Source organism: Symphalangus syndactylus, chromosome 7 (assembly GCF_028878055.3).
Source record: "Symphalangus syndactylus isolate Jambi chromosome 7, NHGRI_mSymSyn1-v2.1_pri, whole genome shotgun sequence".
In the NCBI taxonomy this organism is placed as follows: Eukaryota; Metazoa; Chordata; class Mammalia; order Primates; family Hylobatidae; genus Symphalangus; species Symphalangus syndactylus.
In genome coordinates, this window is record NC_072429.2 from 29,021,044 (window position 1) to 29,048,689 (window position 27,646).

General features: G+C 38.2%; 1 protein-coding gene across 5 annotated transcripts in view; it reads left to right on the forward strand.

The window, feature by feature from the left end:
• CLINT1 (clathrin interactor 1) overlaps positions 1 to 27,646 on the forward strand; it is a 71,397-nt gene that overhangs the window by 14,353 nt on the left and 29,398 nt on the right. For 4 of the 5 annotated variants that reach the window (XM_055285455.2, XM_055285456.2, XM_063642658.1 and 1 more), the window contains exons 2-3: positions 25,171 to 25,275; positions 25,890 to 25,986. In XM_055285455.2, coding sequence (XP_055141430.1) covers positions 25,171 to 25,275; positions 25,890 to 25,986 — 202 coding nt within the window. Of the gene's footprint in view, positions 1 to 24,089; positions 24,203 to 25,170; positions 25,276 to 25,889; positions 25,987 to 27,646 lie in introns of those variants that run through there. The other variant, XM_055285457.2, reaches the window with a different exon arrangement.

Here is a 27,646-nt window from a genome sequence, read left to right on the forward strand (position 1 = left end):
AAATGGACCCTAGGTGCTTAAGCTTTTAAAATTTATTGGAAATTGCATTTGAGGAACTTGGACTGGAATAGATAATGTGTACCGCAAGATATGCAGTTGGATTTGTAATGGCTAGTATTTGCAAAGCAACTTTCAAATAAATATTTTATGGTAAATATTTAATAAAGTTTTTCTAATAAGTGGGGTGGATATTCTAGTGATGTAGAGTCATAAATAGTCTGTTACCATCATATCCAATTATAACATTTTGCTAGTGTTTATTAACTTCTGTCATTAACTAGAACAATTACAAGAACTTTTTAAAAGTGTCCTGGAGTCTCTCTCTGTCACCCTGGCTAGAGTGCGGTGGCAGATCTCGGCTCACTGCAAGCTCCACCTCCCGGGTTCACGCCATTCTCCTGCCTCAGTCCCTGGAGGGTATTTTTGCGTATTGTTAAGTAAAATGACTTAAGATTTTTTACTCATAAGTACTTAAGACTGCTTGACATACTAACATGGCTTTGGGATATTGTTGGTAGTGGGTGTCCCAAAAGAATAAGAATAAAGTTTGCGTAACTTACACAATAGTGATTGTTCCTTTTACTGTAACTTAACTATAAAATAAGATTTTAATTATCAACATTAGGTAAAAGTATGTGTTTTAACTCTAGTAAAATTTCCTTTACATTAAAACTTAACGTCTGTATCTAAAAGCTTATAATGTTCATGCTGCATTTTAACTCTTCAATGAGTTAGTGGAAGAATGGTTGCACTTGAGAGCTACTTATTGGCTAGTTCAGCTCTGAAATAAATATTCTTCAAATTGTAAAATCAAGAAAATGACAGCTCAGCTGGACGTGCTGGCTCATCCCTGTAATCCTAGCACTTTTGGAGGCTGAGGAGGGAGGATTTGTTGAGCCCAGAAGTTTGAAACTAGCCAGGGCCATATAATAAGACCCTGTCTCTACAAAAAATAAAAAATTAGCGAGGCTCACAGATTATGTAATGATGCACGCCTGTAGTCCCAGCTACTCAGTAGGCTGAGGCAGGAGAATTGCTTGAGCTCTGCAAGTGGAGGCTTCAGTGAGCCCGATTGTGCCACTGCACTCCACCTGGGCAACAGAACAAGACACACACAAAAAACCGGAAAAAAAAAATTATGGCTCAGAATGAAAAGAAAATCCCAACCATTCCTTTTCTTTTTCTTTTTCTTTTTCTTTTTTTTTTTCTGAGACTGAGTCTCACTCTGTCACCCAGGCTGCAGTGTAGTGGTACATCTTGGCTCACTGCAACCTCTGCCTCCCCGGGTTCAAGCAATTCTTCTGCCTCAGCCTCCCGAGTGGCTGGGACTACAGGCGTGCACTGCCATGCCCAGCTAATTTTTGTGTTTTTAGTAGAGATGGGGTTTCACCATGTTGGCCAGGCTGGTCTGGAACTCCTGACCTCAGGTGGTCTGCCCACCTCGGCCTCCCAAAGTGCTGGGATTATAGGTGCGAGCCACCGTGCCTGACCTTTTTGTTTTCTTTTTTAAACACAGGCTCTTGCTCTGTCACCCAGGCTGGATTACAGTAGCACCATCATGGCTCACTGCTGCCTCAACCTCCCGGCATCAAGCAGTCCTCCCACCCTAGACTCCCGTGTAGCTGGAACTACAGGCATATGCCACCATGCTGGCTAATTAGTTTTTGTATTTTTTTGTAGAGACAGGGTTTTGCCGTGCTGCCCAGGCTTGGTCTTGAACTCCTGAGCTCAAGCAATCTGCCTGTCTTGGCCTTCCAAAGTGCTGGGATTGCATGTGTGAACCACTGCACCTGACTACAACCAATCCTTTTCATGAAGTTTGACTTTATTCCAAGTGTATGTTACTTATTGAGGCATATTAAAAAAAAAAAAGAAAAAATATATACACTTTTTTTTTTTTTTAAGAGATGGGGTCTCGCTGTGTTGCTCGGGCTGTTCTCGAACTCCAAACTCCTGGGCTCAAGCAATCCACTTATCTCAGCCTCCCAAAGTGGTAGGATTACAAGTATGAGCCACCATGCCAGCCAAAAATAGATTTTTTATTGAGATAAACGACACATAAAATTAACAATGAGTAGTAAAAAGAAAACATGTATACCTTTTATCCATATTCATCTGTTTTTAAGATTTTGCCATCTTTGCTTGTCATTCTCCCTCCCCCACCCCCATCTTTTTCTATTTACACAAACGCACACACATACACACACACACTTACTTCCCTCATCCATTTGAAAGTAGGTTATATACATCATGCCCCCTTTGCTTCAGTGCTTCAGTGTGCATTTCCTGAGAATAAGGATGATTCTCTTAGGTAACCACAGTATATTTTTAAAAAATTCAGAAAATTTGACACTGAAACAATAGTTTTACCTCTTCCATATTCAGTTTTGTCAGTTGTCCCATTCCAGGATTTCATTTATTTAATTGTCATGATTCTCTAGTCTCTTTTAATGAAGAGTTTCTTAACCTATCTTTGTCTTTGACGACAGGCATTTTGGAAACTACAAGCCAGTTTTTTGTTTTTTTTTTTAAATAGACTATTCCTCAGTTCTTCTTCTTTTTCCTTTCTTTCTTTCTTTTTTTTTTTTTTTTTTCTTTTTGAGACAGTCTCACTCTGTTGCCCAGGCTGGGGTGCAGTGGCACAATCTCTGCTCACTGCAACCTCTGCCTTGTGGGTTCAAGCTATTCTCCTGCCTCAACCTCCTGAGTAGCTGGGACTATAGGCCCATCATGCCCAGCTAATTTTTTTTGTATTTTTAGTAGAAACAGGGTTTCACCACGTTGCCCAGCCTGGTCTCGAACTGCTGAGCTCAGGCAGTCTGCCCGCCTTGGCGTCCCGAAGTGCTAGGATGGAGCCATGGTGCCCGAACTCCTCTTTTTTCTTTTGAGCACCCTTAACTTCTGGTACAAAGATGTTTTAGGCTTATCCTGAAACTTTGACTGCTTCAGCCCTGGCATCAGCCGTTTCTCTGAGGATTCCTGGTTTTGGTTCCACTTAGTGGTAAAGCATATTTTTAAAATAGAGATTATACAGTTGATTTTATGTATAGATAGATAGATAGATAGATAGATAGATAGATTGATTTTTGTTGTAATTAGGAGGTTACTAGAACTTCTTGGTATGCAGGATCACCTGTATCCAGAGTTGGCACATGGGACAAAGTTGTGGTTTTTTTTTTTTTTTTTTTTTTTTTTTTAAGACTGAGTCTTGCTCTGTCACCCAGGCTGGAGTGCAGTGCACGATCTCGGCTCACTGCAACCTCCACCTCCCAGGTTCAAGCAATTCTCCTGCCTCAGCCTCTCAAGTAGCTGGGATTACAGGTGCCTGCCTGCCACCACGCTGAGCTAATTTTTGTATTTTTAGTAGTGATGCGGTTTCACCATGTTGGCCAAGATGGTCCCGAACTCCTGGCTTCAAGTGATCCACTGACCTTGGCCTCCCAAAGTGCTGGGATTACAGGCGTAAGCCACTGCACCTGGCCTGGGACAAAGTTCTTTGGAAGTGTGGTAATGATACTTTTCTTTTGGGTAAAGCTTAAGGTTTTGTTTTCTTTTTTTGATTGTTTTGTTTTGAGGCAGGGTCTCCCTTTGTCACCAAGGCTGGAGTGCAGTGGCACGATCATGGCCCACTACAGCCTTGACCTCCTGGGCTCAGGTGATCCTCCCACCTCAGCCTCCCTAGTACCTGGGACTACAGGCATACACCACCACATCTGGCCAATTTTTGTACTTTTTGTAGAGAGATGGGGTTTCGCCATGTTGCCCAGGAAAAATCTCGAACTCCTGGGCTTAAGCAATCTGCCCACCTCCCAAAGTGCTGGGATTATAGGCATGAGCCAGCACACCTGGTCTGTTTTCATATTATTAAATCTAAAGAGAGTAAGATTTGTAAGAGCACTACATTTCTGTTTTATTTTCACTGCTTCTAGCAATGCTATTTGGTTTTTTAAAATTAGTTAAGTGTAAACAGACAAAAAGCATATGCTACACAAGAGTATGTATTGTAGATAATGGTTGTGATTATGGCAATAACATGCTCCCATAGAATATATTCTTCCTAACAATATTTCTTGTTACAGCCTTTCACCTGTAATTCATGGTTCTGTTATATTGCAACTGCTTTTGGCTTTTGAATTGTTTATACCAGCAACTGATTACTGAGTAATTTAAGAGTCTCAATTATGGCAGCACTATTCTAATTAAACGTTGGCACTTTATTTTGAAAATAGAGGTGTAAACTATTCACGTTTGCAAAATTTGTAGAAAAAAGTATTGAGAATTTATAGATAATCTTAAGATGTACATATTAAGCATGTACTTAGGCTGGCTTTACTCACAGAGTAAATACATAATTCATTTGAAATATGAAATCCTTGACTTAGGCTGGATGCTGTGGCTCACGCCTGTAATCCCAGCACTTTGGGAGGCCGAGACAGGCGGATCACTTGAGGTCAGGAGTTTGAGACCAGCCTGGCCAACGTGGCAAAACCGAAACTCTACTAAAAATACAAAAATTAGTTGGCGTGGTGGCAGGTGCCTGCAATCCCAGCTATTAGGGAGACTGAGGCAAGAGAATTACTTGAACCTGGGAGGCAGAGGTTGCAGTGAGCCGAGATCATGCCACTGCACTCCAGCCCCTGGGCAACAGAGCAAGACTCCATCTAAAAAAAAAAAAAAAAAAAAAAACCTTGACTTAAATTGTATTAAATTGGCCATTTGTTAAAAGTGGCATTTTTCCAGCAATTAAGAAAAAATGTATATAAAGCTGAAAATTTACATAATTTTAAGTAGAACAAATATAAGTTCTTAATTTGAACATTAAGAGTAAAAGACCTTGGCTGGGCACAGTGGCTTATGCAATGACTGGGATTATAGGGTGCCTATAATCCCAGCACTTTGGGAGGCCGAGGCCGGTGGATCATGAGGTCAAGAGATTGAGACCATCCTGGCCAACATGGTGAAACCCCGTCTCTACTAAAAACACAAAAGTTAGCAGGGCATGGTGGCACGTGTCTGTAGTCCCAGCTACTCGGGAGGCTGAGGCAGGAGAATCTCTTGAACCTGGGAGGCGGAGGTTGCAGTGAGCCAAGATCACGCCACTGTGCTCCAGCCTGGGGACAGAGTGAGACTCCGTCTCAAAAAAAAAAAAAAAAAAAAAAAAAAAAGTAAAAGAGCTTGAGAAATTTGCTGGCAGGACAACACTGATTTTGAATTTAATGTAAGTAGTATCTTTGTAGCCTTTGGATTTTGTAAGGAGTAATTTGAAAATAACAACACATAATTGACATTTCCTTTAGACCGGTTGCATTTCTCAAGTATGAGTTTTTAGAATACATGATGATAAACATCTTTTAGTTAATGAGTTACAGTATGTGTGTGTGTATGTGTATATATATATACATATATTCCAACCTTCCTTTCCTTCCTTCTTTGGACAGCGTCTCACTCTGCCATCCAGGCTGTAGTGCAGTGGCACAATCTAGCCCACTGCGGTCTTGACCTCAACCTCCCATGTAGCTGAGACCACAGGTGTGGGCCGCCATGGCTGGCTAATTTTTTTATTCTTTGTAGAGGCAGGGTCTCTCCATATTGCCCAGGATGGTCTTAAACTCCTGGGCTCAAGCAGTCCTCCTGCCTCAGCCTCCCAGAGTGCTGGGATTATAGCTTCCAGTATATTCTTAATGCTTACATAATCTCTGATAAAGAAGACTCAAATTATAGGTATGTATCTCATGTCAGATACTCATATCTCAAGGGGAATAAAGTGTTATCATCAGAAGTAACAGGAAGCCACACAATAACCTGGCTTTTTAATATAATGAGTATTTATTGATCGTCTGCAACTCTTGTAGGTACTTCAAAATACAACTGTAAACAAGTTTTGGTAGAGAGATGTAAATAAAAAGAACAAGTAAACAAAATAATTATACATTCTGTGTTACGAAGAAAAGAGGCTGCAGTTAAGAACGATGAGTGGGATTATTCTAGATAGAGTGGCCAGAGGAGGCCTTTCTGAGGATGTGGCACCTACATTAAGACTGAAAAGTAGAGTGAAGAAAGTCAAAGAAAGTGTTCCAGGAGAAGATATTTTAGAATGAGCGAGGTCCTGGATAAAGAAAGAGCTGGTGAGAAAGTGGCACTGCAGTGTGGCAAGAACATGGAAGAAGAGGGGTAGCTTCAGAGGTTTGTAAGTCATTGTGTGGAGTTTGGGTTTATTCTAAGGGTCAGAAGCAGCTGATGAGGAATTTTGATAAGGGAGTGAAATGACACCACTTAATGACACCACTATCCTCAGGGCCATGTAACTTACTCTTGGTGCTGAGTTGGATAGGGGATTGGAAGGGAGAACAAGAGTAGAAGGTGATAGTGGCTGAAATCATGATTATAAATAGCAATTAACAGCATGGTCTCTGGACCTTCATCTATGCAATCAGACTGCCTGGGTTCATGTTTTGACAGTTAATGGTTGTGTGACCTCTAGTGAGATGCTTAACCTCTTTGTGCCTCAGTTTTCTCATCTGTAAAATGAGGATAATAATAGTAGCTGCCTCTTAGAGTTGTTAGGAGGATTAAATGAATTGTCAGTGGCTTAGGACAATGCCTGGCCCATTAGAGTTATGTGTATTAAAAACCAATAACCAAACAAATATGGCTGTATTGTGGAATAGAGTGTGAAGTATGAGAAAAAGTGTCCTATACAAGCAGTCTTGGCTTTGTACAGTTCTTCTGTGGTAATAGATTGTGCAAAAAAAGGAGAGGGTTCCAGTATGTACGAGTTTCAGTTAACCTGCCAGAAAAGTGAAAATTGTCTATATAAAAGAATTGCTATATCTATAGAAATGAAATTCATGATGGCTCCCAAATCCATAGTTTACACTCAGCATGGGTAGGAGAAGTTTTCTTGTTTTTGAAGTATGTTTTTTAACCTTAGATTTTATTTAGTTCTTCAAATCTTTCTGTGGGACACAGAAATCTTGTGCCAAGTTATCTTAGCTTTTTAAGTCTTGGCAAGGGGTCAGTGAGTTAATTTCAGAGGATATGGTAAATTAATAAATCTTTCTAGTCATGCCCCCAAAAGACCTGGCTTTGTGTGTTTGTTGAGTAGAGGGTGTTTATTTTAGTTCCCTTGTTCATATCTTGATCTCAGCTCACCTTTCTTCCTTTCCACCTCTCCCTTCTCTGTTCCCAAGATATCATGGAGTTCACTTACATATTCATTAGTCAGTTTTTCACAAACCATCTTATGTCAGACATTCATTGTTAGGCACCGAGAGGGAAAGAAAACTGCATAAGATACAGTGTAGTCAGTTCTGGTTGTATGAGGTATCTATGTTTTATAAAGTCACCTGAAGCAGAACGATTGCTCCTAGGGGAAAACACAGGGGTAGGTTCCTTTGAGCCTCTGGTGACAGCATTTTCTTTAGCCAGTCAATACATCACTTTGTTTTTTATGTGTGTTTTTATTTAAAGACATCTTTTTTAATATATAAAAAAATTGCTGATTTCTTAACATTGAACTCACTGCCAACAGCACTATAACTTATGCCTGAACAAAGCTTATCTCACGCATTTTTTTTCTGTAAGGCATATCACAATATTCCTGAGCTTAGGAGCACTACATAGCACTTGAACACTATGCTCAGGGCCATTTTAAACAGCGAAATTGCCAACATAAAGCATAAAAATGTGAAATATGTTGCACCAAATAGATTATAGAAAGGACACTTGTTTATGGTTTGAGAATGGAAACAAGAAGGCAAAGTGTCACCTTGTTTGACCTCAGATGGAAATGTGTGCTCTGGACAACTCAGGTTTTTTGCTCTTCTGCTTATGTTCATGAACATGAAAGCACCGTGAATACAGATTTTGAGGTTACATTTTAGTGAGTAGGCAAATTTGCATATATGGAGTCCATAAATAAAGAGGATCAACTCTATTTGCTTTTTTAAAACTGACAATATATTAAGGTAATTAAAATAAATTCATACATAGCCATTGTACAGGCAGAATATAATACATAAGAGTTTAAAATGTAATGTTGGATTTGATCAAAGGAAGGGGGAAATTATGGGTTGGAAAGAACACGAAGGCTTTATTTTTGCATCTTTGTTGAAAACTAGGTTTGAAAAGAGGTAGGGATTCTGGAAGCACATAGAGTCACTGAGATAAGAAAGTAAAGGGCATATTGTTAATGCAGTAATGCTAATCAGCTAGTAAAGCAGTTTAATTATCCCATAAAGGAAATGAAACAGAGGGAATGAGAGAAAAGGCTAGATAGGTAAGTTGAGGCCTGATCATGCAGGTTCTGATTACCAGTTCAATTAGGACTTTTTTTATACTCCTAAATAAGCTATTTAAGAATTTTTGTCCCTTTGTTCTGTTACTCAGAACAGAGTAACAGAACATCTGCTGTCACCAAGACTGATCCAGGAACTGGAGGTTTTTTTTTTTTAAATCGCTCTGTTGCCCAGGCTGGAGTGCAGTGGCGCAGTGGCACAGTCTCGGCTTACTGCAACCTCTGCCTCCCAGTTCAAGCAATTCTCCTACCTCAGCCTCCTGAGTAGCTGGGGCTACAGGTGCACACTGCCATGCCTGGCTAATTTTTTTTTTGTATTTTAGTAGAGACGGGGTTTCACAAGGTTGCCCAGGCTGGTCTCGAACTCCTAAACTTAGCTCAGGCAATCCGCTTGCCTGGGCCTCCCAAAGTGCTAGGATTACAGGTGTGAGCCTCCGTGCCTGGCCAGAACTGGAGCTCTTTAAGAGAGCAAGATTATTTTGTGTCCCCAGGTGTATGGAATCCAGAGGGGGAGATGGGTAAATAAACAAACATGCCTGTTACAATACACTGTTTTTGTTTTTGAGGCAGGGTCTCACTCTGTCACCCAGGCTGAAGTGCAGTGGCATGATCACGGCCCACTGCAGCCTTGACCTCCTTGTGTTCAAGTGATCCTCCCACCTCAGCCTCCTGAGTAGCTGGGACTGCAGGTGTACACCACCTTGCCTGGATAATTTTTGTATTTTTTTGTAGATGCAAGGATTCACCATGTTGCCCAGGCTGGTTCGGAACTCCTGAGGCTCAAGTGATCCACATCAGCCTCCCAAAGTGCTGGGATTGCAGGTGTGAGCTGCCACACCGGTCTAATACACTGGTTTTAGTTGTAATTCTAGGTAGTAGAAAGCAAAGGGTGCTATGAAGAGTGTGTACGCAGACTCCCAATTGTTTTGGGAGTTAAGGAAGGTTTCTTGGAGGAAATGGCATTCAAGCTAAGACCTGATGATCAGATGGAGTTAGCTGGAGAGCAGGGACAGAGAGAACAGCCTGTGCAAAAGGCCTGTTCTTCAGGTGAGAATGACACATGAATGGGACTGAAGAAGTAAACTGGTATCTCACATGAAGGACCTTTTATATCTTATTAAGGATTTTGGACTTCCTCCTTTTGTTTTTTTTGTTTTTTTTTGAGACAGAGTTTCTCTCTGTCACCCAGGCTGGAGTGCAATGGCACCATCTCGGCTCATGGCAGCCTCCACCTCCCAGGTTCAAGCTATTGTCCTGCCTCAGCTTCCCGAGTAGCTGGGATTACAGGCATGTGCCACCACGCCCGGCTAATTTTTGTATTTTTAGTAGAGACAGGGTTTCACCATGTTGGCCAGGCTGGTCTCGATTTCCTGACCTCAAGTGATCTGCCTGCCTTGGCCTGCCCCAGTGCTGGAATTACAGGAGTGAGCCACCGCGCCTGGCCTGGACTTCTGCTTAAAGGCAATAAGGAAGCCTTTACTAGATTTAAAATAGGAGCTCAATTTCAATTAGTAAGGATTTGTATTTCATCAAGAGCTGTCTTTGGCCCTAGTCTGGTAGATGAGTCAAAGCAGAGAGACTAGTTACAAAGCTGTTCCCAATAATCCAGGTGAAAAATAGTGGTGACCCTGGATTAAGGTAGTATTGGTGTGGGTAGGGAGAAGTGGACAGTCATATTTGAGAGGTACCTAGGGAATAGAACTGCAAAGACCTGGGAGTAGATTGGATATTCAGTGGGAGGAAGGGAGGGAAGTAATCTCTCAAGTGATGCTCAAGCCATAACCTTGGATGGTACTGTCCACTGATAAAGTAGAAGGAAAATGTTTGAGGGAAAGTGGTAATGAATTTGTGGTGCACTAACATTGCCAACACTAAATATTAGAAAGATTAATGTGGTCATGGTTTAGAAGATGAATGAAAAGAAGATACCTCAGAAGTGGAGGGAGAGTTAAATGGCTTTTGTAGGAATCTCAGCTAGAAGTGTCTGTATTCTTAGTGCAGAACTAACAGGTGTGGGAAAGTAATGGGAAGTAGACACCAAGCAAATAGTTCCCCAAAGATGGTATCAAATATCCCAGTGACAGCTTGCAGCCTGCTCAGCTTTATGATATGCCCCTGAGATCATTTTTCAGAACAAAAAGTAGTGAAACTACCTTTATGTTACTTCTCAATATACATAGAAAGTAATATTGTTTAAAAAGCAGCTCTGGCTGGGCGGTGGCTCAAGCCTATAATCCCAGCACTTTGGGAGGCTGAGGTGGGCGGATGACTTGAGGTCAAGAGTTCAAGACCATCCTGGCCAACATGGCAAAACCCCATTTCTACTAAAAATACAAAAATTAGCGTGACAGCACGTGCCTGTAACCCCAGCTACTCTGGAGGCTGAGGTACAAGAGTCGCTTGAATTTGGGAGGTGGAGACTGCAGTGAGCCGAGATCCTACCGCTGCACTCCAGCTTGGGGGACAGTGCGAGACTCTGTCTTAAAAAAAAAAGTGGCCTGGCACAGTGGCTCCTGCCTGTAATCCCAGCACTTCGGGAGGCTGAGGCAGGCAGGGGCGGATCACGAGGTCAGGAGATCGAGACCATCCTGGGCAACATGGTGCAACCCCGTCTCTACTATAAATACAAAAGTTAGCTGGGCATGGTGATGTACGCCTGTAGTCCCAGCTACTCGGGAGACTGAGACAGGAATCGCTTGAACCTGGGAGGTGGAGGTTGCAGTGAGCTGAGATTATGCCACTGCACTCCAGCCTGGCGACAGAGCAAGACTGTCTTCAAAAAAAAAAAGAAAAAAGGATATTTTCACTCTTGGGACTTGATAAAGCTAGTTTCTTTTGATTATCTCCTATATCCTATACATATTTGATTGGCCCCTATGAACAATGTTACCTCTTTATGAGGGGACCCAAAGAAGTAGCTGCTGGTGTGAGAGTGAGAGATCATCCATCTTTTTTATTGTGCTTTTTGTTGTTTCTTTGTCCTGCTATGTGTTATAAGTAAGGCCGGGCGCGGTGGCTCACGCCTGTAATCCCAGCACTTAGGGAGGCCGAGGCCAGATCCCTGAGGTCAAGAGTTTGAGACCAGCCTGGCCAACATGGTGAAACCTCGTCTCTACTAAAAATACAAAAAAAAATTAGCTGGGCGGGGTGGCATGTGCCTGTAGCCCCAGCTACTCGCAGAGGCTGAGGCAGGAGAATTGCTTGAGCCCGGGAGGCGGAGGTTGTGGTGAGCCAAGATCCTGTCACCGCACTCCAGCCTGGGCAGCAGAGGGAGACTCCATCTCAAAAAAAAAAATTAAAACACGAAGAAAAAAGAAAGCTGTTTAACATAAGGTTATTAAATGAGGGTTATTAAGAAATTAAAACTTAAAGCTAAAAACAGGTAAGAATTTTGAAAGGATTACAATAAAGTTTAAACTTTTTGTTTGTTTGTTTGTTTTTGAGACAGGGTCTTGTTCTGTCGTCTAGTCTGGAGTGTAGTGGCACTACCATGTCTCACTGCAGCCTCAACCTTCCAGGCCCAAGCAGTCTTTCCAGCTCAGCCCCACCCTCCACCCTCACCTCCAGTAGCTGGGACTACAGGTGTGTCCTACCACGCCTGGCTAATTTTTAAAAATCTTTTGTAGAGATGGAGGTCTCACTCTGTTGCCCAGGCTTAAATGTGTTTATATATATGGGGGGGGGGGAGGGAGAGAGAGAGACAGAGAGAGTGTGTGTGTAGAGACAGGGTCTCTCTATTTTGCCCAGGCAGGTCTTGAACACCTGGGCTCAAGCAGTCGCCCCACCTTGGCCTCCCAAAGTGCTGGGATTACAGCCGTGAACCATCTTGCCAGCCCTTAGGTATTTTGTTTAAACCTAACAAAAACCCATGGTTTTGAAGTACAGTATTTTTAAAAAGCAATGCGAAGCATTTACTCTTAACGAAAAGAATAAAGCAGATGACGTTGCAAATAAGCAAGGTAGGAAACTAAGATTAACAGTAAAAAACAAGAGTTTTAAAAAATGAGATTTAAGGCAAAATAAGAGGCTGAAAGCTAGCTAACAAGAATATAAAAACTTAAAAATAAAAGACTAAAGGAAAACCTATTCATTAGGTTAAACATAAGAAATAACTGATACCAAAAACAAGAATGGCAAGATGAAAGTATAAACTAAAAATATTTTTGGAAGTTTGAAGAAAAGGACGACTGGTCGCAGTGGCTCATGCCTGTAATCCCAGCACTTTGGAAGGCAGAGGTGGGTGGATCACTTGAGCCCAGGAGTTCGAGACCAGCCTAGGCAACATGGTGAAACCCCATCTCTACAAAAAATACAAAAACTAACTGGTGTGGTGGCATGCACCTGTAGTCCCAGCTACTTGGAAGGCTGATGTGAGAGGATCGCTTGAGCCTGGGAGGTCGAGACTGTATTCAGGCATCATCGCACCACTGCACTCCAGCCTGGGTGACAGAGCAAGATCCTGTCTCTAAAGAAAGAAGAAAAGGGCAATTTTTTAGAATAGCATATACCAAAATGAGTTTCTTGGGATACTAACAAGATATTCCAGGAAAAGGATAAGTTGTCATAAAAGTTTTAGAAATGTTTAATATTGGCGGGGCACTGTGGCTCACGCCTGTAATCCCAGCACTTTGGGAGGCTGAGGCCGGCAGATTGCTTGAGTCTAGGAGTTTGAGACCAGACTAGGCAACATGACGAAACCCTGTCTCTACTAAAAATACAAAAAAAAAAAAAAAATAGCTGGGTGTGGTGGCGTGCACCTGTAGTCCCAGGTACCTGGGAGGCTGAGGTGGCAGAATCTCCTGAGCCCAGGGAGGTTGAGGCTGCAGTGAGCTGAAAAATCACACCACTGCACTCTAGCCTGGGCAATCGGAATGAAACTGTGTCTCAAAAAAATAGTGTAATATCTCTCTTGGAGACTCAGAATGCACCATTAAAATAATAGTCTCTGAGAAGTGTTACACGAATAAAGTTGCCTTTGTTTAAACATTTTCCAGACCTTCCCTGGAACCCTTTTTTGACATAGCACCTATTATATCTTCCAGGCAGAGTATTTTTCACAAAACATCATTTAGACTACTGTTTTAAAAAAATTAAAAATGAAAATCTTGGAAGTTTTAAAGAAACATGATAAGAGAAATCAGCTGGAAACAGAAATAGTTTGAGTTGAGACTGTCATTCCCAGTCTTTCCTGTTGAGGGCACAGTGTTCCACAGCTAGCCTAGGGGCAGAGAGCAACTTGACACCCTTACCTTCTGGCCCTTCCTCCACCCAGAGCTGTCTTTTTAGTGGTTTTGTTTTGTTTTGTTTTTTGAGGCGCAGTCTTGCTGCCATGCCCAGGTTGGAGTGCAATGGTGTGATCTCCACTCACTGCAACCTCTGCTTCCCGGGTTCAACCAATTCTTCTGCCTCAGCCCCCTGAGTAGCTGGGACTACAGGAACACGCCACCATGCCCAGCTAATTTTTTTTTTTAAAGTAGAGATGGAGTTTCACCATATTGGCCAGGCTGGTCTCGAACTCCTGATCTCAAGTGATCCGCCCGCCTCGGCCTCCGAAAGTGCTGGGATTATAGGTGTGAGCCACTATGCCCGGCCCTTTTTAGTTTTTATCTGTGCAGGTGGTGCACTGATAGAATACAGACTGCTGAGTCAGGGGAGTTAGGGGTGATCCCCAGCAAAATTAAATCAGCCCAGGGATGCTTCCTTAGCAATTTGAGAGAAGTTTTACTACAAGTGCTATTTTAGTTTTATTTTAAAAAGTCAGTTTTAAAGTTGTATAAATAAAAAATATTTTTAAATTTTTAAACAGATGCTCCCCCTTCAACCCACTCTAGTTATTACCACTCAAACACAGCTGTTTTCATATGGTTTTTTTGGTTCTTCCAGGCTTTGCTCACATGTACATGTGTTTTTATATAGTTGTTAGTGTTCATATACTTCTGTGTTATGAGGCCTCTTCTTCTATGGCCATGGAAGGAAAGGAATTTTCTAGTGGTGACTGCCTCTGCCTTCTCTGTTGCTTACATTGTTCCAAGCATCATTGCTGCCACATTTTGGAAGCTATTTTTCATCCTACTTCCCTTAACGTCACAATTTGTTTTTCACTTTTGCCAGCCACAAAACAGCCCCTCCTGCAGTCTTACTGCTGCTAGAGTGCCTCTCTGGAAAATAAAAACACCATTGTGGGACTATCCTATCTTGAGACAGTTTTTCTGTAAGCCTGTCATCTGCCCAGGTCATAATAGCAGCAGCACCTGTGCTAGAGAGGGAGTAGAAGGGCTTCCATATACAGCATAATAAATAATAACAGAAAACTAAATGCTTTACACATGTCATTTCATTTAATCTCCATAATGATAATAATACATAGGTACCTTTCAGATGAGGAAGCAGAGTCACACAGTGGTTGATGTGTCCAGGGATCAGGTAGTATATGCCAGAGACAAAATTCAGGCCCTAAAAATCTCTAAAAAATTATTGATCAACTAATATACAATATTACTTTGCATTTGCCACAAAATAGCCATGAAAGATGAAGCAGTTTATGAAAAATACGTAAGTGTGCAATATTTTCCTTTAGTGTGGCCTTGTCTTTTGGAACAGTTTCTGGGGTCTAAGTTCATTTTAATATCTGAAAATGGGCAAAATCTGAAAATTTGGTATTGGTAACCACTGAAGTTGTAAGGGGGGGAAATAGTTTTCATAGTTTCTTCCTTCCACAGGTCATAATTTAGTTATGGACATCAGGATGTTTTTCTTGGCTTATCGCATTCGTGTAGTTTTCTTTGCACATCTGTTACATAAATTACTAAACTATTTCCTTGAAAAGTTGCCAGTTTAAGTCATGTTTAATAGCGATCAAGAGTTGTTGCTTTTGGGGAAGAAGAATTAAATGACAGACTTTAAGGGGTAGAAATCCCACCACTATCCTGGTTTAAATATTATTTTTTGTTTTGGATCAATCCCTATATTTTTTGAGGCATTAAAATAATTATGTGGTTTTGGGTGTTTCCCAGAAGAGTTTATGTTGGACTATAAACATTTAATGACCTTTTATATAAAATGAGTTATTTTAGTCCTTGCTTCTATAAGTTCCTATCTTTTCAATTATCCTCTTATGTAGACATTTTAGTCTGACAAATTGTCGTTTGAAACTAAACTTGGAGTGTTGACTTCTTTAGTGATTATTCGTATTAGGTAATCTTTTCTGACCTCGAATTTTTCGTAAAATAATTATTTTCCGTGGCTTGCTTTTGGAAAAAAATTTTAAGATTTATTCTGCTGGTTATATTTTAGGACAAACATATTAGTTGTTAGAAATCTCAGAAATTTTAGATGTGAGTCTGGTTAATTTTGCCCCATCCAAACTATTAATTGAATCAATACTGGAAATTTTCTTCGAATGTTAGGTAAACTCTTCTGTAAGCAAGGTACCATGTGTTTCCTAAATGTACAGTTTGCAGTTGTCAGGATTTGGAAACTGGTTTTTAAGCTTGAAATTTTTAGATAAAGACTATTTATAATACTGATAATCTGTACTGGATATTTTTAGAGATTAGAAGGGAAAGTATGGTATAAATAGGTTAATGTCAGCTACTCATCAAATTGCTCAGATTAAATTTCTCGCGTTACGTTTCCTGCTATGAAACCATTCTTTGTGAAATACAATAAGTTTTTGATAGATTTTTCTGTACAAAGTGTTGACTTTTTAAAACATCTGGAAGGTTTGACACAGGAAATTTATAATTTTGTTATGATCTCACATGCATGTATGGAAACATGTCACTTGGCTAAACCAGTCCCTGACATCCACCTCACAGCTTAGCTTTGTTCTCCAGCTTTGAGGCTGTGGTACCAAATTATTTCTGTATTAAAAAAAAAATGACTCAAAGCCAGCCTCTCGTGCTGGTAGTTAATGTGATAGAGTCTGAGAAAATGATAATTCATGGACAGAAAATAAATACTTTACATATATTTAGAGAGGAACACATCAATGTTGGCAATAGCTTGGATTGATGACACAGTCAAATCTATGTGGAATCAGTAAATTTATGAGAAGTGTTCTGCTATGCAAAAGTTTCTTACCTGAGAAATAAGACTTTGGTGGCGATGTGTATTCATTACCCGGTGGTGAGGATAAGCACAGGATCTTTAATTTATGGATGAATGTGGGAGATTGTTAACAGTCTGTACAGACATTTCCATTTTCATAATTTTGAAGATACACACAAGGGTCCTTAATCTTCCAAAAATGTTAGGAGTTTACAGCTTTTTGAATTTTCCTACTTGCAGAGTATTGTTTGGTGTTTCACTTGCTCCCCCTTCCTCCTCTCCCTTCCTCAAACTGAAAAACACTTACATATAAAACAGTTCCATAATATTTATCTATTTTATCTATAAGTAGTATAATACAGTCTAAAAATTTGAATTAAGGTTACAAGAATATTGAGCCGTATCAATCAGCAATGTTCAGTAGTATTAAAACACCAAGAGTGATAACAATTCTGTGGTTCATTTCTCTGCCTTCATGATAATACTGGACTCAACGATTACTGAAATTGAAGGCCAGCATTAGTCAGAATGAAACAAAGAATTTGGAAGTAGAATTGATGTGACAGTAGGATTGGTTTAAAAAAAGAATACAGTCCTTAATTTTCTGACAACTTAAAACAATTATAATTTTAAAAATAGTTATACCAGTTTCTATGGTCTTACATCATGTCAGGAGGAAACAATTGAAAGTGCTGTTTTTTAACATTAAGACAGCATTTTCTGTAATTTTAATCTCATATGAACAGGCAGCTAGAGTTTGGACTCAGGCAGTTTGCCATGTTTTAAAGATATTTTAGGTCCTCAGTTATAGTAACTAACTTGATCTTTCTTTGAGTATCCAGAATTATTTTAAATAGATTTAAAAAGTACTATGGGGCTCCCCTCCTCCTTCAAAGCCTGGTAGTAAGCTGCTTTTTACTCATTTGATCATAATTTTTTTTTGACTGAGAAAGCTAAAAGATGGGGTATAATATTTTTGTGCAAATTCCTGATGGTTATTTTTAAAAGCAAAGTTTTGTGTTTCAGCATTTAGGAATTTAGAGTTCCCTATTGAAAAGTAAAGAGGAAAACAGAAGATGCATAATCCAGCATAGTCATTTGTGTACATAGTTGAAGCCATAAATAATATGTACCCCATATACATATATCATTGGATTGAATAGGTTATCTGTTTTAAGTATTTAATAACTAGCTTACTCTTTTCTGAAAACTTGTTATTGCAGAATGGGTAAGAGAGCTTCAGATTTTAGATGTCTCTGATTTCAGTTTTTCCCTAATCAAACTGGTATTTTCTTTACTTTTAAGAGTACATGTTTAAGAGGAGAGACATCGGTTTCCTCCCTTTCAATTAGATGGTTTGTATTTAATATTTACTAAAACCAAAGAAAATGTAATTTCCATGACTGAGAATGTATCTTTTTAAATATTAATTTGGCATATAGCTCTTCTGTAGCATAATTTGTGATGCTACATTTGATGTCATCTTAGACCAGATTATATTCTATGATTTTAGGACAGTGTGACATAATAGAAAATGGGCTTTGGAATTAAAAGATCTAATAGTTTTTAAATTTGCCATTTACTAGTTGTGGGATTTGGAGTGAGTTTCTTTAGAGGAAGCGTCCAGGATTGTGATATTTGTTTCTTCTGTGCTTTTCTAAACTTTATTTTATTGGAATTCTTGCAATATGGGGGAGTACTATGGTTTATTATTGCTTTAACAGTATGGCTATTTTATAACATGTTCACTGTAGCAAAATTATCTCTTCTACTGTGCTATGTTGTCACTTGTGTTAAGACTTTTTCATTGCATTGTATTTCATTTTCATTTTCAGATCAATGAGAGACTTTTTTTTTTGATGGGTGGTGAATATCCCACTATGTGGACGAATCAGTTTTTCCACCTCCCCACATCATTTCTATAGAGCCCCAGATATTCCGTTAACAATGAAAGTAATCTACCTGTTGAATTTAGGAAGAGTAGACTTCTTGGCCATTGACAGTACATTTGATACTGTTCACAGGACTGTAATGAGATATAACTTGGTATTAAAATATGAGTATTGAACCTATAAAATGTTCAGCTTGCAAACAAGGGTAATGTGGTGGAGGCTATCCCCTGATAAAAAATGAATATCACAAGATTCATTATCTAGCTTCTAGAGTTATTCTTAAAACTATTTCTCTAATGTTATGGATGGAAACATAAAAAGAAAGAGCAAATGTTTCTGGTTTAAGACTTTTGTTACCTGAGGAAACTGTCTTCTACAGCAGTGGTCTAACCTTTTTGGCACCAGGGATCGGTTTTGTGGAAGACAATTTTTCCACAGACCAGGGGTTGGGGAGGATAGTTTCCAGATGAAACTGTTCCATCTCAGACCATCAGGCATTATTAGATTCTCATAAGGAGCACACAACCTAGGTCCCTCACATGCACAGTTCACAACAGGGTTCACGCTCCTATGAGAATCTTAGGCCACCACTGATCTGACAGGAGGCAGAGCTCAGGCAGTGATGCTCGCTCGCCGTTGCTCACGTCCTGCTGTGCAGCCCCATTCCCAACAGGCCGGTCCACAACTCTGGGGGTTGGGTACCCCTATTCTACAATGTTAATTTTATGGGTGTTTTATGGTTAAAAAAATATTAAGATTTATACTTAATAAGAGCGTAACCGTTCTACAACACTTAATTTATAAAAGTATCTTTTCTGAAACCTTTGTGGCATTGAGGATAAAAGGTGACTTTTAAATACAGGTTTTGATGTCAAGAATTATTCATCCCTAATACAGTTTTTAAAAATCATATTAATTCCAAAATTGGGTACTTAAATTGTTCTCTGTGGTTTTGCATACATAGCACTTGGTGTACATATTTTAGTCTGTATGTATATATTTTAGTTACTGTTTGCTGCACTTATTAACCTGATAAGACAAGATATTGGAAGTGCAGATAATATTCATGTGGTCTACCATGATGTTTACTTGCCTATAAATAGTTAAAATGTAGCTAATGATGATACAGTACTTGTATTTTTAATGGCCTTTAGTAGTTTAACCTTGGTTACAATATAATACTTTGAAAAAATTTGGAAAATACAGGAAAGTATTAATATAAAGAAAAAAACCATTATTTAAAACTGTTGCTTGGAACTAAGTTATGTTTATTTCTGTCTCCAGATGTTTCTGTCTTTTAAATTATCTTAGTATGGGTGTGTGTATGCATGTATACATCAAAACACATTTAGAGGTCTCAAATAAAAGATTGCCTGATCTCAGGATGAGTGAAATCTTGACAATAAGCTTAAAACAAAGAGAAACCATATAAAAAATATAGATTCATTTGACTTCAGTTTTTTTAAAAGGAATAAAATTTAAAAGGCAAACTGGGAAAAATACTTCTCAATCTGTTTCAGTTTCCTCCTTATTCCTTTGTTAGCAGTTAGTAACACATTATACCTATACTTTACCTTTTCTCTTGGTATATAGTTTTGTTTTAGCAAAGCATATTCTTGAACTTTTAAGAGGAAAAAATACCAATAAGGACTGCTCAAGTTTTTTCTTGTTAATTATTTTACTGATGATTCTTAATGTAGATAAGAAGTATTGACTATCTGTAAGTAAAAGCCTCATTTTAGCTTTTAACCAATTCTACCTCTAAAAACTGGACTGAAACTTACCAAGTAAAATAATTTGATATTACCTGAATATCAAGTAGTCAAATAAGCAGAAAATGGAGAATAAAGAGGAGGGCTACAATGAACACTAGTAATTTATAAACTGAATAGTTGACCCTTGACTAACTGAATATTGGCTGTGTTTACATAGCTCTAGAAGCATGTGTTAGTCCATTTTCATGCTGCTGATAAAGGCATACCCAAGACTGGGAAGAAAAAGAGGTTTAATTGGACTTACAGTTCCACATGGCTGGGGAGGCCCCAGAATCATGGCGGGAGGTGAAAGGCACTTTTTCCATGGCAGCAGCAAGAGAAAATGAGGAAGAGGCAAAAGCGGAAACCCCTGATAAGACCATCAGGTCTTGGGAGGGATAGCATTAGATATACCTAATGTAAATGACGAGCTAACAGGTGCAGCACACCAACATGGCACGTGTATACACCTGCACGTTGTGCACATGTACCCTAGAACTTAAAGTATAAAAAAAAAAAAAAAAAAGACCATCAGATCTCATGAGACTTACTCACTACCACGAGAACAGTATGAGGGAAACCGCCCTCATGATTCAAATTATCTCCCACCAGGTCCGTCCCAACACGTGGGAATTATGAGAGTACAATTCAAGATGAGATTTGGGTGGGGACACAGAGCCAAACCATATCAAATCATGTGTGCAAAACTTGAGGATGGTAACTTCTCGCAGTTGGCACTAAAGATCTAGTGAGTCAGTGTTGCTGAGTTGTGCAGAGTTAAGTTGCTGGAGTGTTCTGAGAAACAGATGTGAAAACGAGTAAAAGCACTGTGGAAACAACAAACAGTTTCACCAATATAAACAATAATGATTGTGTCTGTGGATTTTATTCTTGTATTCTTCGTTCTTTGGTGATTCCTTCCATCTTTCATTCCCTCTCTTAACTTTCTTTTTGGCCTAATATTAGAGTCCCTTAAGATTTGGTATTGTTAGCCAGTTATACTGCTGAACTACCCAGTAGTTGTAACTGTTAAATTTAAACAGTGTGATCCTAATAATTACCTATCTTTATCAGGACAGAGAAACCTACTCTTCAGGTTACTCATTTTCAAGACTCTTGTTTTAAGCAAAGAGAAAGTTAATATGTTGAGTAAGCCTAGATAGAACACATGTGAGAAGGGCTCATTTTGTACTTTCTGGTGACTATTAGATTGTTCTCAAAATTACAGATACTATTTAAACTAGTGAAGAAATGTAAAAATTACAGCAACATTTTTTTTCCTGGTTTATGTTCTCTTGTGAAACAGCAGCATTTCTTAAAGTTATTTTTCTTCTTTTACTTTCCCTCCATTATTACATTCTCATGTCTCTTTATGTTTGCAGAAATTAAATACAGATAAAAATCTAAATAAAAGGTAGTTATTGATGGCGACAGCAGAAATGTTAAAAATCATTAGATATTTTGTGAGTCAAGTTTTCTTTTGATATTACTGTCAGACGCGTTTAAAATAATATACAGAAAAATTTTTTGGTGTTATCAAAGTATTCTTGGTTACTTTCTTAAGTGTTATAATGATAATTACATGAAAGGAAATGTAAGTAGAAAAGCCTGTATCCAAAGACTTTCAGCCTTCAACAGAAGGTCATAATAATGGTTGCCTGTACTTTAAGAAAACAACAAAGTGTAAAGAGATAACTTTTTAAAATTTCAAGTTAGGAATCTCAATTTAGGATTGGTGAAAGTCCATAAGTCACTTGTTTGACTGTAGTGTTAGTTTAAATGGTATGAAATTTACTGGGGAGGGGCAGTGTCTTTTTCTGTAATTTTGTTTGCAGATCAAATTCTAGACCTTTGTCTGGATTGTTGTGTGTGTTTAAGAAACCATTGAGAGTGCCCCCTCTAGCGTCTGTGATACACTCTTAAAACATTTGTGTCAGAAGTTTTCAGAATTAAACTAGCTGTTTTTTCCTTTCAAATCTGGACATTATTTTTATTTTTATTTTTAGCACGGAGGGATTGTTTTCCTTTTTAAACAAGGTCACTGGAATTATGGGTAGGGCATAGATTGAGGGCAGTAGAAAACATGAGAAAGGAACAATCAAAATGCCATTTCTACCTTTTTAGAAATAGTTATTTTTAAATGACCTGGAATAAGGCCAAACCATACAGTGTTGTTTTTAGTTTACATTTGTTTCTGAATTAATTGAAGCTTAAAATACTTTGTTTTGGAATTCTTTGTGCCATCAAATCTCATCTTGAGGGAGTTCTTTGCAGTTTCTGAAAGCAACAGCTTCATTGGAAAATAGCTTTTTTGTGAGGAGGGGAATGGGAGACAGGGTCTTGTTCTCTGTAGCCTCAACCTCCTGGGCCTATGCAGTCCTCCCACCTCAGGGTCCTGAGAAGCTGGGACCACAGGTACACGCTACCACGCCCGGCAAATTTTTGTATTTTTTGTAGTGACGGAGTTTTGCCATGTTGGCCAGGCTGGTGTGGAACTTGTAGGCTCAAGCAATCCAGCTGCCTCGTCCTCCCAAAGTGCTGGGGATTACGGGTAGGAGCCACTGCACCTGGCCTAGAAAATAACTTTTAATAGATCTGGATTCTTTGTGTAAGCATTCTGTTATTTTTTTGTTTTATGTTTGCCATATCCTTCTGTGGATATACTTAATAACTATATTGTGAGTATGTTCTGATGGCTCCCATTGTTTTTCAACCAAAGAAATGAGATTCTTAGATTATTGGCTCTCTGCCACCTCTCCCTCTAAACACAGAGCACTCACACAGGCCTTCAGCTAAGAATCTTGTGAAGGGTTAGGGAAACAGAACCTTTCTTATTTGACCCATGAGCCTTTGTCACTTGAACAAGGAAAGCAGTGTTCTGAAAGCTACAGCATTTATGAAGGCTCTGGTAAAAATATTTCATGTACATGGACTGGAGATTAACTTCTTTCATCTTTTTCTCCAACAAATTAAACAATGCAAAGAGATTTCAAGTGCATTCTTGGTAATGAAATGCTTGGGTGAATTATAATCCTAATTGCTATTGTTCATTTTCACAGCTGCATTTTGACACTTTTAACTGCCTAAGCCAAGCATTCTTCAGCCACCAGGATAAACAAAAGCATTCTGAAATTCATCATTTTGTGGCATCTTAAATTGTGAATCTGTTATTGGCTGCCTTAGTTTTATTTTGGTTCCATGGTTGATAAAATTAGGAAAATTATTCTACATTTATACATAAAACTGTTGTAATAGAACCATTACTGGATTTTAACGAAAATGTATTCCTTAGTGGTCTTAACATTTTTAAGGGGGGGTGGGCAGTGGAGATTGTGGATTTATTTTAGTCCTGGGGAAGGAATTTATATTTATTTCATCACATTAACTGATATCTTAGGAGGCAGCTTTCTCCAAGATTTGAAAGAAAATAATAGTATTTTGCTTTTCTTCCATAGTAGAACAGTGTTCTGAATTTAAATCTGAAAGCCAGATTGATTCAGTTTTTTGGCAAGTCACACTTATATGCATAATTGTTCCTTTAAAATTTGACCCAAACCTGTTTGTTGGTCTGTTCTTTAAACATGAAGAAATTGAAGTGTTTGTAATAAATTTGAAATTTATATTTAAGAGATTTGAGTGCCAATTTCAACCAAACCTTCCTTATTTTAAAAATAGAACTTTTTGATGACTGAAAAACCATATAGCAAAAGTGGGGTATATGTATGTAATAGTTACCAAATTCTGATTTTTCACTATTTCTAAGACTTAATGTTAAGTGGAAGAATTGAATTACCATATTCACAGATACCTGTTATAACAATTATTTGGTAATAATTGGAGCTTTCGATGTCAAATGAATACTACTCTAGGATGTCAGATTTTTGCAGTATTTCTTTATTCTCAAAGTGTCTTTGGATTCTTAAATTCGTATAAGCCTGAGAAATTCCATTTTAACCAAATATTTTGCCATCTCATGTCTTAATCTGATTTTTCCCAAAGTGAATTCTTTCATATAAAAATATTACATAATGTTTTGAAATATTCCTAATAGATGGTTATTTTATATATATTTCCTTTTGTTTTTTGGAGACAGGGTCTTGCTCTGTTGCCCAGGCTGGAGTACAGTTGGGCGATCATGGCTTCCTGAAGCCTTGACCTACTGGGATCAAGCAGTCTTCCCACCTCAGCCTCCCCAGTAGCTGGGACTACAGGTGCATGCCAACATGTCTGGCTAATTTTTATTTATTTATTTATTTTTTTTGGAGACCAGGTCTCACTGTGTTGCCCAGGCTGGTGTTGGTTATTATATTTAATAGTAATAATAGCTAACATATATTGAGTACTTTCTATATATCAGACACTGTGCTAAATAAACACCATTTGCTGTGCTAGCCTTTGAGGTAGTATTCTTATTTATTGGTTGAGGAAACTGAGATTAAGATAATTAACATAATTTTGTCAAAGGTCACATAGTAAGTGATTGGAATCAGATCTTTCTGACTCCTGAGGCCCATGTTCTTGATTATTGCCGAAGACCTAAGGGAAAGTTAAGTGTCCATCATACAATCTCCTGATGGAATATTATGCAGCCAGTAAAAGTGAGGGTTACAGTGAATATATGACATAGAAGTGCATATGATAGAGTAAGGAAAAAAGTCTCAAGGATTACAGTTCAATGTTTATAGTCGTTCTAAACATCTGTAGATATCTTTGATTTATTCTTTTTTAAAAATGTGGTATAGATACTGTTCAGCTGTTACATAATTTTGCCTAATTTATAGAATTTCTATAAGCAGGAAACATAAGCCTGCATTGCATGTAAACCAGATCTGGTCAAGAAACTGACAACTTCGTTTTATAAATAAGACTCCAGCATGTTCAGTTTTTTTTTTTTTTTTAATTTGACCCTCAGCCATTTTTTACTGGACTTACGCCAGCTCTAATGTAATCTCTCATCTGTATTCTTGAAGGCTAATGGAATAGTAAAATCTGCTTAAAGATAACTTAAGTGTGTTACATAGTGTCCTTGGGGTAGCTTGTGCACAAAAGATGTTTTCTCTCCCATCCTGTAGAGGTAGCTCATTAGGACACCCAGTAGTGTCATTATTAAGTTTTCATGTGTTTCTCAGTTTTAATGCTAATCTTTGTGCGTGTGTGCGTGCATTTTTTTTCTCTACAGCACCAATGTGGTTATGAATTATTCAGAGATCGAGTCTAAGGTTCGAGAGGCAACGAACGATGATCCTTGGGGACCTTCTGGGCAACTCATGGGAGAGATTGCCAAGTAAGTGATAATTTGACTCAGCAGTGCAGAAAAAAATCAAAGTGTCTTAACACAGAAATGTGAAATTTGCTTTCAGATTTAAACTACTTGGCTGCCAAAATATAAATTTTGCATAATCATTCAGATACTAATGTAGAAAGTTTCAGATACTAATGTGGAAAGTTTTATGCAATCCATTCCCCTTAAAAATTTGGCTCAAAAAAGAAACCCACAATGTATCTTTTTCAATGAAGTTTTGAGATATGCTGTAGCTCACCATGTAAAATTTTGACAAATGCATGTAAAATAACTTGAAGTGAAAGTTACAAAAAAATTTTTCTGTGAACATCTGGGCCATTGTACCAGTGAACGAAGAGCTTGCAAAGTATATTAATTAATTAAATTAATTGTTAATTACAAAGTATTGATTAATTAGTGGGGTTTACATATGTGCCAGGTAGTGTATAAAACATAGGGAAAACATTTTCAAGGAAGTACATATCTTCTAAATTTTTTGAATTAAGTTTATTAATTTGTAAAAACTCTTCGGGGAAACACCAAATTAGAACAAGTCTGCCATCTACTGTCAAAATTAATATATTGCAGACTCTTAAAGAAAATGATTCTTTTTTCAGGGCTACATTTATGTATGAACAGTTTCCAGAACTTATGAACATGCTTTGGTCACGAATGTTAAAAGACAACAAAAAGAATTGGAGAAGAGTTTATAAGGTATGGACACAAGTCTGCTTTAATTACTTGACATGCTGAAAACAAATGCTGGAAATTTAAGGTATATATACATAGGTGATTTTGAAGTATATTAAATCCTAGAATAGAATAATCGAAAACACATGAAAGAAGTAGATTTGTTATATGTGTTCTGTTTTCTAGTCATCATGAACAATTGTTCTGAATGAGAAATTCTTAATAATACTTCTAAATGTTGATTATTTCTTAAAATTTTTCCTACTAGAATGTTTGTGCATATCAAAAATAATGAATCTATAGTAGAGTAGTGTGCATGTTTAGTGTATGAGCAGTTAAGATGAATACCACAGTCTGATATGATTTGTCATCGACATAGAAATTTACCTAATTTATGATAGTATTCTCACAGTATTGTGTATCAAAAATGTTCAAAATATAATTCTAACTTTAAATTTATGAATATGAACTTTTTATCAGATTCTTTTTGTTCTGATCTCATATAATGCAGAATTCTATAATAATATAGTCATCTATGCTTCTATAACCTATCATATTTTCTTGCTTCTTCAGAATGTTTTTCTTTGCTATCCAAAATGACATAGTTTGGCTTTTAGGATTGAAAATCTATGTGTTAGTTTCATTTTTTTTATGTTATTTCTTTCTGAAAACATTCAGTGTCATTCCCTCAGGTTGTATGGTAGGTGTGATGAAATAATTGAAATTTCTGTAAATTAAATTTCCTTTTAGTTTTTTGGTTTTTTAAAAATTCTTGGGTAAACTCCTTTTTTAAAGTCATATATACCACATAAGGACATTTTAGTCAATGATGGTCTGCTTATATGACAGTGGTCCCGTTGGAATATAATACTCTATTTTTTCTGTACCTTTTCTATGTTTAGATACAAAAATACTCAGCATTGTGTTACAGCTGCCTATAGTAGTCATTACAGTAACAACGCTGCACAGGTTTGTAGCCAAGAAGCAATAGGTTGTCCCATAGATTGTCAGTGTGTAGCAGGCCATACCATCTAGGTTTGTGTAAGTACACTCTATGGTATTAATACAATGATGAAATTGTCTAATGGCACATTACGCAGAACATATCCCCATCGTTAAGTGACACATGGCTGTAAATTACTGGTAGAAGGAGGTTTTGTGTCCCTCAGTTTCACCAACCTAACTAGATTTTTTTTGTTTTTGCTGCCCCCTACTCTCCGCCTAACTAGATTTTCATATACCTGATCAAGTGAAGTTTGTTCCAAGCATTGTTAAGTTCAAAAGGTACAATTTATTATATAGTATTTTCACAAAGTTTTGTAGGAGTAACTACTGTCTAATTCCAGAACATTTTTATCACCCTGTAAAGAAACCCTATACCCATTAGCAGTCATTCTAAATTTACATTTTAACAAAATTTAATTTGGGAGTGGGGATTGGTTGTTGTTTGTTTGTTTTTGAGACAGTCTGGCTTTGTCACCCAAGCCAGAATGTGGTAGCGTGCCCTTGGCTCACTGCAGTCTTGACTTCCTGGGCTCAAGAGATCCTCCTGCCTCAACCTCCTAAGTAGCTAGGACTACAGGTGTGCGCCACAATACCCAGCTATTTTTTGTGTGTGTGTTTGAAGATGTCTCTCTGTTTTGCAAAATTTTCTACCTTCAGGTTTTTTTAATTATTATTTTTT